The following is a 16,080-nucleotide window of genomic DNA, read 5'->3' on the forward strand; positions in this document are numbered from 1 at the left end:
AGTTTCACATTAGTGAATATCTTTTACTGGAAAAGCCCAGTCAGAAATTAATTGCTGATTCTATGAATGTAGATTAAAATTTTTTGAGATTTATTGGATGTAAATATATAAGATAAGTACTACTGGCTTGTGAGGAAGGCATGATCATGGGATGCAGCACGGAAGGGCAACAGTAAATGTAAAAAGTGAGGGTAGTGGTGGCATATAATAGAGATGCTATCTAAGTCATGTTTTGTTGTGTACTAGAATTTAATTCACAGTGGTAAAGACATCTAGATTATTTGTATAAAATGATTAAGGTGAAATAAAGAATTTAACATTGTATATTTATTCTTGGGTGGTATCGGTCAAGCACTTTATAACTACAGTGGTAACTAAGTTATTTGAAGTTAAGGGAGAGGAAGCTTGACATATTTCTGCTTATTAGAAGAATCTTAAATCTTAAGTTTTAAAAAAAGCCTAATTGTAGTTTGCAAATGATTTATTAAATACAGTACAAATTTCTTCTCAAAATAATAGAATGAGCATATTCATTGCACATAGGAATGACTGAAGGGGAAAAATTTTTTTAATGCAAAGCTGCACTCAAAACTAAGGTGAAAATTTCCAGATCAGTGAGAAACTAACATTGAATAAAGGCTGAAGCCATAGGCACAGGGAAACACAGACTGTAGTCAAGCATTTAGGGCTAGGCCTTTAAAACCAACATAAGATTGGAAACTGAACATGACCCCAGGCCAGAGCTTGCCCCCGGCATGGAGCATCCTGTGAGCTCAGGGACCCCAGGTGTGGGTTTTTTATATGAAGCTGGATGTCTAGAAGTTCTCTCTGTGCTAGGAAACCAAGGCAAAGCACTTGTATATAACTACCCGGATTTAGAACCATAAATGTCCTGATGGCCTAATGCTCCCTTAGCAGAGAGCAAGTACACAGAAATGGGAGTTGCAATGAGTGGCGTCTTCTTTAGTGTTACCTGCAGAGGGGCAAGAATTCTGAACTCCTGACATAAAGTCCTAGGCAGATTGGAGATCCAGACTAAAGCAGCTACTAAGTATGTCAAGAAGGCATGATTGTGGAATGCAGCACAGAGAGGAAATGGTAATGTGAATGAAATGAAAAGACTTATGTTGAGCTCCTTGGTCTACCCTCCATGTTTAATAGCATTTTGAAAAAAAAGACTAAGGAGAATAAAGGCAAGAAATCTGTCAAAGAAATAATGGATGAAAATAATGAAAGCCCCCACATTGAAAAGCCTCAACAACAAAAAAAGAAAAATCCCCAACACATGCCAAACAGCTAATGTTTAAAAAAAAAAATCCACATTGTAGAAGGTGATGAGTAAAGAAATTAAAAGCTACCAGAAAGAAAATATATCCTCTATAAAAGGAAAACAGACATTAGCAACAATAGCAATAGAAGACACTGGAGTAATAACATCAAAGATTTCTATACCTAGCTAAATTATAATTCAAGAATGAAGTCAAATAATGCTGTTTCAGATAGACAAAAACAGAATTTATTCAGCAAGAAGAAAATTGAACAAAGGAAGGAGTGGAAGTAAGAAATATCAATGAACCAAAAAAATTTTAAAAGATATTTAAAATTTAAATACTCATAAAATTTATTCTTTTTTATAACTAAGTGGATATGGTAGAAACTTTAAAAGTTATGGAATGCATAAGTGAAAAGTAGATCTCCCTTTCTTTCCTAACTCCTGGTTGTTCATTTTCTCTTTCCAGAGGCAACTACTGTTAACTAATATTTTTCTGGGGTTATTCTATGCATCTAAATACATTTTGATAGTTTTTATAAAATGAGGGTATGGTAGGATTAAAAGCAAAAGTTTAATAAAATATTAGGCAATAAGAAATACAGGAATGAGAAAGAGTAGAGGGAGATTGAAACATTTTAAGTTCCTTTTCTTGTTTGACAGCAGACCACAAGTTAAGTTAGACAAAAAGTTAAAGATGACTTCCACTTCCGTCCAAGATGGAATAACAGGGACCAGATTATTCTCCTTCATGAAACAACTAAGAACCTGGATAAAATATATAAAACAATGGATCTTAAGATATTAGACATGAGGCAGTAAAGGACAGTGATCCCAGAGAGATGGGAAACCAATGAAATTAGCCTCATGACTGCCCCAGCTTGCTTCCTAGAGAAAGTTCCCAGGCTCCCACACAAGGAGGGGAAACCAAGTGCTCTTCCTGAGTTGAGGAAATGGAGCTAGGAGTCCAGGGCGGCCAAGGCAGCTAGAATTCAGAGCAGAGTACCAGAGGGGAAAGCTTCAGAGAGAAAGAATTGCAGAGATCTGCAGAGGGTTCCTCTTGAGTGTTCAGTTGAGTGCCGATCAGCTTATGCACGTGAGGAAGCTAGCCAAGGCCAGGGAAAGAACCACCGAGAAGGATCTGAAGGAATAATACTTGGAATTCACATAAAGCCAGGAATAGTTCCTGTTCCTAATAGCAGTTGGAATGCTGAGAAAGGTCTTGCTTCATTAGTGAGGAAAAACTGTCCCTAGACTAATTGCTGTGCTATTCCCACGTAACCTTAAAAGCAAGACCCAAAAAGATCAAGCTTTCCAGGTAACCTAACCACATTCCAGAACAAAAATTCAAGAAAGTTTGTAGAAATCAAAAATATCCAGCACCTGACAAGATAAAATTCACATCTGGCATCCAAGAAAACGTTACTAGACATACAGACAAGCAAGAAAATACAACTCACAAGGAGGAGAAATATTAATCAGTTGTTAGTGCCGTCGATTCTGACTCCTAGCGACTCTGTGTACAGCAGAGTGGAAGAAACCCTGCCAGGTCTTTTTGTGCCATCCTCTCAACCTTCCAGTGCTCTATCAGACAGTGTTCTGCTGCTATTCATAGGGCTCTTGTGGCCAGTTTTTCCAGAAGTGGGTGGCCAGGTCCTTCTTCCTAGTCTGTCTCAGTCTGGAAGCTCCACTGAAAACTGCCCACCATGGATGACCCTGCTGATATTTGGAATACCGGTGGCGTAGCTTTCAGCATCACAGCAACACACAGCCACCACAGTATGACAACTGACAGACAGGTGGTGTGGTTCCCTGACTGGAATGAACCCATGCTGCCCTGGTGGGAGCACCAGGTCTTAACCACTCAACCGCCGGGGCTGGCTAATCAATAAATATTGACTCAGAAATGGCACAGATGATAGAATTAGTAGACAAGGATATCAAAAGTTATTAACCTAGATCAGTAATGACATTAAATATCAATATGTATGAAATGTTCTAGTTAAAGAGAAAGATAGATTTTAAAGGAAGAATAATAATCTATATCCTATTTAAAAGAGAAACAACTACAATAAAAAGTTGTGGAAAGGTTGAGAGCAAGAGGATAGAAACAAATATACCTTGCATTGTCCAAACTACAATGTTTAGGAGTATATAGTATAGGATAAAACTGATAGAAAGCTAATGATAACTTTTTAGGGTAGGAGAAGAGGGTTGTGATTGGGAAGCGGCACTTGGGGGTTTCTGACATTAATAGTTATTATATAGGTGTTTTCCTTATAAAAATTTGTTAAGCTCCACACTTGATTTTGTTTTTTAATTAATAAACTTTTTTAGAGGAATTTTAGGTTCACAGCAAAATTAAGCAGAAAGTGCAGAGAGTTCCTATGTGGCCCCTGTCCACCTCCATGCACAGCTTCCTCACTTTGGACATCCCACCCACAGTGGCACACATTTGATTTTTATACACTTTTCTGTTTCAGTATTCTATTTCACAGTTCGTGTTTTTTTTGAGTAAAAAACCTAACAGTGGCTAACAGATGGCCTAGCCAGACAGTAAGTCATTTGGGGATGATTGATTTTTCCTTATAAGAAAGTAAATCATATTCCTACTTTACAACATATTTTAAAAAACAGTCCAGTAGAAGGCAAAACAAGATTTAGAACTTTTAAGAGAAAATACAGGAAAACATTTCTATGACTTTATGTTACAGAATGATTCTTAAACAAGACACAAAAATTGAAATCATAAAAGACTGATAAATTTATGTAAAAACTTAAAACTTAGAATATATATAATAGACAAAGGATTATGACGTAGAATATATAGAAAACTACAGATCAGTAGGAACTCAGTATAAAACTAAGGGTGCACAAAAGCAATTCAGAGAATAGCAAACAGTTGCAAAAATATGTCCAACTTTGGTATTAATCAGGAAAATGTGAAATAACGTAACAATGAGATCATGTTTCAGTCATTAGATTGATAATAATATAATGGAGACCATGCAAAGAAATGGAAATTCACTATTGGTGGAAATATAAATTGGTGCAGCCTTTTTGGAAAACAGTCACATTATCTAGCAAAATTAAAAATAAAAATTGAAAATACTACTGACATTTTCACGTCTAAACATATAAACTAGAGGAAGTTCTTGAGATTGGGTAAGAATATTTGTTGTGTCATTATATAGTGGAAAAAGTTAACCACCTACATGTTTTCAAAACTACATAAACTAGTGTATGATACCCATTAAGTGGATAAAAGTAAAACTTGTAGTTTTTCTCAAGCCATTAACTTGGATTATTTTGATTGTAGGTTAAGTAGGTACCATAATATATGCCTCTTCAGCTCTCTGTCAACGGAACTTGCTAATTTACGTTTGTGGAATTTTTTCCCAAGTGATCATCATTACTGATATTTCCCCAAACTTAGGATTTTTTTCCCTAGACATTGACTTCTCTGAATCTGCTAGGGAAAAATAGAAGCATTCAAAATTGTTTTGCTTCTTATCTATCTTTTTTTTTTTTTTTACAGGACTAATGTTTCAAGTCAAACTCCCTCTGCTAAAAGAAGTTTGGGATTTCTTCCTCAGCCAGCTCCTCTTTCTGTTAAAAAACTGAGATGTAACCAGGATTATACTGGTTGGAACAAACCAAGAGTGCCCCTTTCCTCTCACCAACAGCAGCAACTGCAGGGGTAGGTAGATTCTTTTGTTGTGCTTTCTTTTTATAAAGTGATTCAACTGAAGATGTTTTGCTTAGTGTAAAAAAAATGATGAAAGGAGTCATGTTAATTAATAGTTCTGAAATATTTGCTCACTTTTTAAAAATTTATCACATCTATAGAAATATCTATCTCGTCTCCAGTTTTTGAACTTTGAAAAAATATATATATGAAATATTTGTCATAAAGCAGAAAATGCGTATTCTTGAATCCCATACACTTCATCCTACTCCTGAGATTCTTCAACATTAAGTTTTATTCATATCCTCCCCATCCCCTTCATGCTCATTTTTATGAAACACGTGGAAATGAGATTATAGTATACCTGTAGTAATAATAGTAGCAGACTTACCTAAAGTGTTTATGTGCCAGACGCTGTGTGCAGAGTGTTTAAATGGACTGTTTTTCTTTAAATCCTTGCAACAGCCCTGTGAGCTGGATGTACTAAAAATCTGCTTTTGTAAATGAAGTAATTAAAGGCTTAGAGAAGTTAATTAACTTGCTCAAAGTGATATAGTCAGTAGTATAGCAGTAGTAAATCTAGGCAGTTGAAGTGTACTTGCATTCTTAACCACTATGCTATATTGCTTCTCTGTTCCCTGATTTTTTTCCATTCCAGGTTAATCATGGGCATCCTCATATATTAATACATAACCTTCAACCATGTTAGCATGCAGTTAGATTTCCCTCTTTTCCAATTACAATCCATGCTAGAATGAACATTCTTACATACATATGTTTTTAATATTTGTTGGAACTTTTCTATAGGGTAAATTCTTGGAAGTGGAACTGTTAAGACTAAGGAAGGCACTTTGAAATTTTGATTACTGTTGCCAAATTGCTCTTCCAAAACCTACCAGCTTATTTGCCTTTAATCTTACTCAAATTACTGCTTTTCTACCAGTTTTAAGATCATCTTTTTACTTGAATGAGTGGTGTCTGCCAATTTGATTTATCCGTAGTAGTTTATATGCTTCATATCTTAGCAGGAAACAACATAAAATTTGCCGTGAAAACATTTCACTTTCTTCTTTGCTTACCTGTTCTTTTCTCTGAGCCTCTTCTTTCTGTTTTGTCTTGTAAAATGTTTACCTTCCAGTTTAATTCTTAATTTCCTTTGTTCTTCATTTTGATGGATCTCCCAAAATTATCTTGCTGTCTCCTTACTGGACAGCATTCATATGTTAGTCTTATCTATCCCATTTTGTGATCATTTTTCATCTAGATCTTGTCTCTGTCTGCCTTGATTTTGTCTCATTTTCTCATTGTCTTCTCTTGCGTATTTTATAGTCTACTTGTAGTCTCTCTCATCACCTCCTTCAGAGTCCCTTGATATCCTCGTAAGTTACTCACCCTTGGTGCTCCAGGCTCCCTGTCTACCTCCAGTGTTTCTTTAATTTTTAGTACCTGTACCCATCTCTAGAAATACAACTTTCCTTTTTTCAGACTTCTCCCAGGAATTAGAGTGTACTATTTCAAGTAGGCTAAGTATTCAGGACTAAGGACTCCTTAAAACAAAACGAAACAAAAACTGTGTAGAAAACTGCCAAGTCTAGAGGATAGTGGAAGCTACCTAATTTCAATGTTCCTCACAAATTCTCCAAAAAACATGTAATGAATGAGGAGTGCAAAGAAAAGCACACATAACCTTCAGCATTTCTAGGAGACAAAGGATAGCATCACCTGTAAACTACCATCCAAATCCCAGCAGTTGTCCATGTTTCCCGCTGCATTAAGCCTGTGGGTGCCGAGAGTCGGGGACAGGAAGCTTGAGAGATTCCATGAAAAAGTACGTATACCAGTAAAAGATGAAACAGAAAATATCACTCTCAGAAGGACAAATTCAAATACTAAGTACCAAGATCCTTAATGTAGGTCTGGATCTTGTTAGTTTGCAGCACTGTTTACAGGGAAAGGACTTGAAAGTATGCGGTGTCAGAAGTTGACAGTCTCAAAGAAGCATTAGTTGTAGGGAGAATCAGCCAAATATGGAGAGTTGGTTTAGAAACAAAAGAAAAAAAAATGAGGGGACAATTATCAGCCAAATATGGAGAGTTGGTTTAGAAACAAAAGAAAAAAAAATGAGGGGACAATTAAGGATTGTGGTAAATAAGGTAAACAAACTACCACATCCCATTAAAGAAACTGCACTTTAGTAGATTAACAGAAGAAGGTGTGCTTAAATTAGGAACCCTGTCCACAAAATGAATAGGAATATAAAAAAGCAGGCCACTTCCATACAAAACTGTAAGAAAAAAACAGAAAACATGAATCAAAATATTTAAGCCACTAAAAAATTCTACCATCAAAACCAACATGGACTATAAGAAAACAGTTACATAGCACTCAATTCTGAATTAAGTATTCTCAAACAAGCATTTGCCAATATATAAAAAGTACCATGAATCAGGAATTCAAACTAAGAATCAAAATGGACAAGTTGGAAGAAATGACAATTGCTTAAACTCAGAAAAGATAGAGAAAGATAACGTCATATCACAGACTAAGTGTAAATTAAAGGTCCCCAAGGGAAAAGTAAATTCAAATGAAAATTTAATAAGGAACTTTGAAGGACAACAGAAAAACAACCAAAGGGGGAAAAATGAGATAAAGAAATATAAATGGTCAAAGAGAAAGAGATTGAAGTGGAAAACAGGCAGAGAAGTTCCCATATTGTGTATAATTAGAGTCCAGTGAAACAGAACTAGTGTTTAAAACTATAACCCAAGAAAACTTTTCAGAAATAAAATTACTGAATCTGTACAATGAAAGAGCCCTCCAGGTACATGGAAAATTGAATGATCAAGACATATCTTAGTACAACTATTAGACTTTAAAGATAAGGAAAAATCCTCAATGCCTTGGGTCAAAAAGATTAAATAATTTACAAGGGCAAGAGAAATAGACTGATACCAGACATCTCAAACTCATCATTCAAAGCAAGACAACAAAATAACATTATATTCAAGAAACTTGATCAAAGAAAAATGAACAAAGATTTTATGCCAATCCAAGCTGTCAAGTATGCAAAACTTCAAAATAAGTTTTAAATTGAAAGAACTCAGAATACTGTACACAGTTGCTCTTTTTGAGGACTCTACAGAGTGCGAGCTTCATCCAACCAAGAGGTGAGGAGGGAGACATTGACAAAAGATAGAGGGTGAACATTTCATATAATTCAGTTGTAGAGCTAAGACTAAAACAAAGGTGGGACACCTATAGAAGGATGGTATACAAGTAATTTGTCTTCTGACAGAGGAATTGCAACTAAAAGAAAATGGAAGGAGAGAGAAAGAAGAAAGTAGAAAAAGATAATTGAGTGTCATGAGTAATAGGTGTGAGTCAAAGAATGCTATTTAAGAAGGACAGACTAGATAGTAATAAAAAAGCTTTAGAATCAAGTGTTAAGGGCACTATAAAAAAGTATAAATACAGATAGAACCACTGAAACACAAAATACAAGGCCTCTTGAAACCAAAAGAAATATTTCTAAAACACACCAGATAGATAAGTAAAATTAGAACATGACAGAATTGAGTCTAAATATGTCATTCACATAAAGAAATGTGAATGTGCTAACATAGCTAATAAAATAAAAATATTTTCAAATTAGCTCAAAAAGCAAAACGCAGCTCTGTACTGCATACTAGAGATACACCTAGAACAGTGATTTTAAAAGTTTTAAAATAAAGGAAAGGAGAGAGATTTAGCAATCTAGTGGAAACAATAAGAAAGCAGGGGTTGCAGTCCTGACACCCGGTAAAGTAGCATATGTAAGGACATAAAAGATCTAAGCAACATAATCAGGTAGATCTGCAGATATGTATTAAGTGCTATACTCTGATAATAGAGGAAATACCTTCTTTTCAAGTACATATGGAATGTTCACAAAAATTAATCATATATTAGGGCACAAAGGAAAAATCTGTAGACCCCATAAAGTAGAAATAAATAGTACAGTCAACATCTTTTGATCACAGTAAAATAAAACTAGAAATTAAACATAAAACTAAATATCAGACTTGGGATAAATTTAACGAAGGAAGTGAAAGATCTATACAACGAAAACTACAAGACCTTCTTGAAAGAAATCGATGACGACATAAAGAGATGGAAAGACATTCCATGCACATGGATTGGAAGAATAAACATAGTTAAAATGTCCATACTACCTAAAGCAATCTACAGATTCAACGCTATCCCAATCAGAATTCCAATGTCATTCTTTACAGAAATCAAACAAAGAATCCAAAAATTCATATGGGGCAACAAAAGACCCCGAATTGCTAAAGCAATCCTGAGAAAGAAGAACAAAGCTGGAGGCATCACAATCCCTGACTTCAAAACATACTACAAAGCCCCAGTAATTAAAACAGCATGGTACTGTTACAAAAACAGATGCACAGATCAATGGAACAGAATTGAAAGCCCAGAAATAAAACCACACATCTATGAACAGCTAATCTTTGACAAAGTTGCTGAGGGCATACGATGGAGGAAAGAAAGTCTCTTCAACTAATGGTGCTGGGTAAACTGGACAGCCACATGTAAAAGAATGAAAATCAACCATTCTTTTTCACCATTTACTAAAATAAACTCAAAATGGATCAAAGACCTAAAGATTAGGCCTGAAACAATAAGTCTTCTAGAAGAGAATATCGGCAGTACACTCTTTGACATCAGCTTCAAAAGAATCTTTTCGGACACCATAACCCCTCACATGAGGGAAACAATAAAAAGAATAAGCAAATGGGACTTCATCAGGCTAAAGAGCTTCTTCAAGGCAAGGGAAAACAGGATTGAAACAAAAAAACAACCCACTAACTGGGAAAAAATATTTGCAAGTTATTTATCCGACAAAGGGTTAATCTCCATAATGTACAAAGAACTCACACAACTCAACAATAAAAAATCAAATAACCCAATTACAAAATGGGCAGGGGACATGAACAGACATTTCTCCAAAGAAGATATACGGATAGCCAATAGACACATGAAAAGGTGCTCATCATCACTAATCATCAGGGAAATGCAAATCAAAACTACACTAAGATATCACCTTACACCTGTTAGAATGGCAAAAATATCCAAAACCAAGAGTGACAAATGTTGGAGAGGCTGTGGAGAAAAGGGAACCCTCATACTCTGTTGATGGGAATGCAAACTGGTGCAGCCACTATGGAAAACAGTATGGAGATTCCTCAAAAAGTTAAGAATAGAAATACCTTATGACCCAGCCATCCTACTACTGGGTATATATCCTAAGAACCTGAAATCAGCAATTTCAGAAGCTCCATGCACCCCTATCTTCATTGCAGCATTATTCACAATAGCCAAATCATGGAACCAACCTAAGTGCCCAGCAACTGATGATTGGATAAAGAAGTTGTGGTGTATATATACAATGGAATACTACTCAGCCATAAAAAAGGACAAAGTTGTCCCATTCACAACAACATGGATAGACCTTGAGAGTATTATGTTGAGTGAAATAAGCCAGACAGAGAAAGACGAACTCTGTATGACTCCACTCATAGGTGGTAGTTAACATATGGACAAAGATAACTGATCCGTGGTTGCCAGGGGAAAGGGGGGTGGGGGGAGGGCACTAGGGGTGAAGTGGTGTACCTACAACATGACTAATAATAATGTACAACTGTAATTTCACAAGGATGTTAACTTTTATAACCTTAATAAAAAAAACCAAAAAACTAAATATCAGAAAGGTACCTTCCAACTAGAAATTCTAAAAACCCTATTAAATAACCCTGAGTCAAACTCAAATTACAGATATTCTGAAGATGAATGGTAATGAAAACACTACATGTCAGTATTTAAGGGATACATGTAAAGCAATGATCAGAGGAAAATTCATAATTCTAAGCACCTATATCAGTAGAAATGAAAGAATAAAAATAAATGAATTCCAAACTCAAAACCAAAAAAAGAAAAATAGAACAAAGTAAACCAAAAAAAAGCAAAAGCAAGAAAATAATAAAGAGAAGTTATAGTTGCATGAGGTAGAGAACTGAAAAACAGATCATATTAACAAATCAAAGTATGAGTATTTGAAAAAATTAACAAAATAGATAAATCACTACCCTTTTAGTCAAGATAAAAAGGAAAGAAACACGAATATACAGAATAAGATAACCAGGGAGAAATAATTATCAATATAGAGGAAATTTTTTAAGTTATTTGAGAATATTGTATACGTCTCTAATCAAAAAGAATTAGAAAACTTAGATGAAATGGACATAATTATTTTGGAAAGTATACTTCACTGAAATTGGTCCCAGTAGAGGTAAAAAAAAAAAATTAGACCAGTTTCCATAGAAGAAAAAAAGATATCTATCAAGGAGCTCCCACACAGAAAATGCACTGGGTCCAAGTGATTTTGCAGGGGAATTCTATTAAATCTTTAGAGACCAGAGAATCCCAATGCCATGCAAATTGTTTTAGAGCATAGAAAATGAAGGAAAACTTCTAATACTTTCTTTTTAATTGAAAAAATGTTTTTTCACTGAGGTATAATTGACACATAACATTATATTAGTCAACATAATGATTCAATATTTATATATATTGCAAAATGATCGCCACAATAAGTCTACTTAACATCTGTCACCATACATAGTTACAAGGCTTTTTTCTCTTGTGATGAGAACTTTTAAGATTCACTCTGTTAACAACTTTCAAATATGCAATACAGTATTATTAGCTGTAGTTACCATGCTGTAAGTTACATCGCTATGACTGACCTGTTTCATAACTGGAAATTTGTACCTTTTGACCCCCTTCACCCATTTTGCTCAACCTCCAGCCCGTGCCTCTGGCAACCACTAGTTTGTTCTCTGTATCTGTGAGTCTGTGGTTTTTTGTGGGTTGTTTTGGTTTGTTTTTCTGGGGTATGTTTTAGATTCTACATATAAGTGAGATGATATGGTATTTGTCTTACTCTGTCTGGCTTATTTCACTTAGCGTAATGCCCTCAAGGTCTATCCTTGTTATAAATGGCAAGATTTCCTTCTTCATGCCTGAGTAATATTCCATTGTGTGTGTGTGTGTGCATGCATGTGTGTGTCTATATGTCACATTTTCTTTATCCACTCATCCATTGTTGTACACTTAGGTTGTTTCCAGATCTTGGCTGTTAAAAATAATGCCACAGATAACATGGGGGTGCATATATCTTTTTGAACTTACTGTTTTCATTTTCTTCAGATAAATACCTAGAAGTGGAATTGCTGGATCATATTTGTATTTTTATTTTTTTCTCATTTTATAGTCTTTTATGAATAGCAACCATACTGTAAATGTAGATTGGCATCATTTTTTGGCTGCATAATATTTCATGGCATGAGTGTATCTAACTGTTCACTTATTTTCTTATTTATTTTATTGAGGTCATAATAGTTTATAACATAGTAAAATTTCAGTTGTACATTATTTTTTGTCAGTCACCATAAATATGTGCCCCTTCACCCCATGTGCCCATTCCCCAACCCACTTCCCCTCTGGTAACCACTAAACCATTCTCTGTCCATGTGTTTGTTTATCTTCCACATAGTGAAATCATATGGTGTTTTCTTTCTCTGTCTGGCTTATTTCGCTTAGCATAATACCCTCAAGGTCCATCCATGTTTTGTGAATGGGATGATTTTGTCCTTTTTTATGGCTGTGTAGTATTCCATTATTTATATATATGTATATACGACATCTTTATCCAGTTGTCAGTCGATGGGCACTTGGGTTGCTTCCACATCTTGGCTATGGTGAATAATGCTGCAATGAACATGGGGTGTATAAGTCTCTTTGAACTGTTGATTTCATGTTCTTTGGATAAATACCCAGTAGTGGTATAGCTACCACCTGCTTTCTTTTGTTTGCCGTTAGTTTGGAATATCATCTTCCATCCTTTCACCCTGAGCCTGTGTTTGTCTTTAGAGCTGAGATGTGTTTCCTGGAGGCAGCAAATTGTTGGGTCTTGGTTTTGAATCCATCCCAAAACTTGGTGTCTTTTGACTGGAGAATTCAATCCATTTACATTTAGAGTGATTACTGATATATGAGGGCTTAATGCTGCCATTTTATCACTCGTTTTCCAGTTCTTCTGCATTTCCATTGTTTCTTGTCCCACATATTTCAGACTACCAATTCAGTTTGGTAGTTCTCTGTGATAGTTTCCTTAGTTTTCTCTTTATTTATCATTTTTGTCACTGTTCTGATTATTTAGTGGTTACCATGAGGTTTGTATAAAAAATCTCATAGATGAGATAGTCCATTTTCTGATAACCTCTTATTTCCGTAGACTAAGCCGATTCCATCCCTTTCCTCTTCCCTTTCTAAGTTATTGTCACAACTTTTTCCATCTTATATTGTGAGTTTGTGGTTAAAATGGTGAGATTATATTTATTTTTTATGTTTTCCTTCCCTTTATCTTTAATGTTATAATTAAATGTGTGCTATCGTTTTCTGATAGAGAGGTGCAATTTTCTGATTTTGTCTACCTATTTATCTGCTTGCTCAAGGCTTTGTAAACCCCTTCTTTTTTTTTTTCAGATAGGAGGGCCTTGAATATATCTTGTAGGGAGTGTCTTGTGTGATGAACTCCCTTAGCTTTTGTTTATCTGGGAAAGTGTTTATTTCTCCATCGTATCTGAAGGATATGTTTTCTGGATAGAGTATTCTTCTCTGAAAGTTTTTGTCTTTCAGAATTTTGAATATATTGTTCTGCTCTCTCCTAACCTGTGAGGTTTCTGCTGAGAAATCTGCTAAAAGCCTGATAGAGGTTGCTTTGTAAGTTATTTTCTTCTGCCTTATTGCCCTTAATATTTTTTCTTTGTCATTGACTTTTACCAGCTTTACTACTATGTGCCTTGGAGGTCTTTTTACATTGATATAATTAGGAGTTCTCTTGGCTTATTTCACTTGTATTTCCAGCTCCTTTCCCAGGTTTGGGAAGTTCTCTTCTATTATTTCTTTGAACAAGCTTTTTGCTCCATTCTCCTTCGCTTCTCCCTATGAAATACCTATAATCCTTATGTTGTATTTCATAATTGACTCAGAGAATTTCTTCTTTTCTTTTTAGTCTTAGTTCTCCCTCCTGCATCTGAAAGATTTCTATATTTCTGCCCTCCAGGCTGCTAATTCTCTTCTCCATAATATTGGCTGTTATTCAGGGAGTCCAGATTTTTCTCTGTCTCATCATTGTCTTTTTCATCTCCAACAGTTCTCATTGGTTTTTCTTTACAGTTTCAATCTCTTGTGAAGAATTTCCTCTGTTCATTAAGTTTGTTCCTGATTTCATTGAACTGTCTACCTGTATTTTCTTGTAACTCGTTGAGTTTTTTTATGATAGCTGTTTTGAGTTCTCTGTCATTTAGATTATAAATTTCTTTTCTTTCAGGATTGATTTCTGGGTACTTGTCATTTTCCTTCTCCTCTGGAATACTGGTATATTTCTTCATAGTGTTTGATGGCATGGGTTTATGCCACCACATAGTGATAATATGTGGTTTCAGCTGCCACTGGGTGGGGGTCAAGAGCTGTGTATTCTGAGCCTGCCACAATCTGCAGCTCACTTGCTCACAGCTGCTGCTTTTCTAAGGTATATTCTAATGCACTCTGGCCAACCAGCTGAGGTGGATCACCAGGCAGGGGAAGGCGCTCTTTCTTTAGCCTGTGCGATGCCAGGGGCATTTTCACTCTACCGTCACTATCTACTCTCCTGGGTTGCTGACTTGATGAAGACACCCCCTGCAATAACATAGCCACCTCTGCATGGGGCTTTCCCACAGTCTGTGGGGAAACCTGGAGAGCAAAGGTGTCCCTGTGGGGCGCTGTCCCTCCTCCCTCCCCTCTCAGAGCTGCACATGGTTCCGCAACCTGGGTCACTGCCCTTGGGGGAGGGAGGGGAGATCCCCTTACCTCCTTCCACTTCCTCTGAGGGGTCCAGCACCTCCACCTTCAGACATATGGCTGTGTGGGTCTCTCAGACGACTTTCGTGTTGTGTGAATGTCCTCTGTTGGTATATGAATGTCCTTTTACTTGTATCTTAGGGGGGAAAGTCTAAGGAAAGAGCGTTCTTCACCATGATGCTGATGTCAATCCTTCTATTTTTAATTTTTTGAGGAACCTTGTTTATTTTTGTTTTCCTTAGTGACTGCACCAATTTTATAGTCTCACCAGCAGTGCTCAAGAGTTCTCTTTTCTTTATATCCTTGCCAACACTTGCTTTTTCTTATCTTTTTGATAATAGCCATTCTAACAGATGTGAGGTGATACCTCGTTGTGGTTTTGATTTGCATTTCCCTGATGATTAGTGATTTTTTTCATGTACCTGTTGGCCATCTGTATGTCTTCTTTGGAAAAATATCTATTCAGATCCTCTGCCCATTTTTTAATCAGATTGTTTTGGGTTTTTTGCTCTTGAGTTGTATATGAGTTCTTTATGTATTTTGAATTTAACCTCTTGTCAGATATATGTTATTATCTTTTCCCATTCAGTAGGTTGCCTTTTCATTTTGATGATGGTTTCCTTGGCTGTGCAGAAGCTCTTTAGAGTAGTCCCACTTGTTTATTTTTGCTTTCTAGTACTTAGTTTTAATGAAGCAAGTATAAATCCATTCAAGTAGCACCAAAAAAAGTTACAAGCCAGTATCATTTATGAATATTGATACAAGAAATCCTAAGTCAAATATTAGTGAACACATCAGTACTGCATTAAGAAGATACACTATGACCACATGCATGTATACCAGGATTGCAAGGATAGTTCAATATTAGGAAATCTATGAATATAATTCATTGTATTAATAAATCTAAGAAGAAAAATTGTATAAATTTCTTCATTGATAGTGAAAAACCATTTGACAAAACTGAATGCCCTTTTCTGAAAAAAATGCTTGAGAATGTAAGACTCAGTGGATACTTCCTTTTCTTTTTCTTTTTTTTTCTTTTTTTGCTATGGAAGATTGGCCCAGAACTAACATCTGTGGCCAGTCTTCCTCTTTTTGCTTGAGGAACATTCACCCTAGCTAACGTCTGTGTTAGTTTTCCTCTATTTTGTATGTGGGATCC

General features: G+C 35.7%; 1 protein-coding gene across 5 annotated transcripts in view; it reads left to right on the forward strand.

The window, feature by feature from the left end:
• USP37 (ubiquitin specific peptidase 37) overlaps window positions 1-16,080 on the forward strand; it is a 96,617-nt gene that overhangs the window by 27,680 nt on the left and 52,857 nt on the right. For all 5 annotated transcript variants that reach the window (XM_046643167.1, XM_046643164.1, XM_046643166.1 and 2 more), the window contains one exon: window positions 4,809-4,970. In XM_046643167.1, coding sequence (XP_046499123.1) covers window positions 4,809-4,970 — 162 coding nt within the window. The remainder of the gene's footprint in view (window positions 1-4,808; window positions 4,971-16,080) is intronic.

The sequence above is a fragment of the Equus quagga genome, chromosome 17 (genome assembly GCF_021613505.1).
Source record: "Equus quagga isolate Etosha38 chromosome 17, UCLA_HA_Equagga_1.0, whole genome shotgun sequence".
NCBI classification, from domain to species: Eukaryota; Metazoa; Chordata; class Mammalia; order Perissodactyla; family Equidae; genus Equus; species Equus quagga.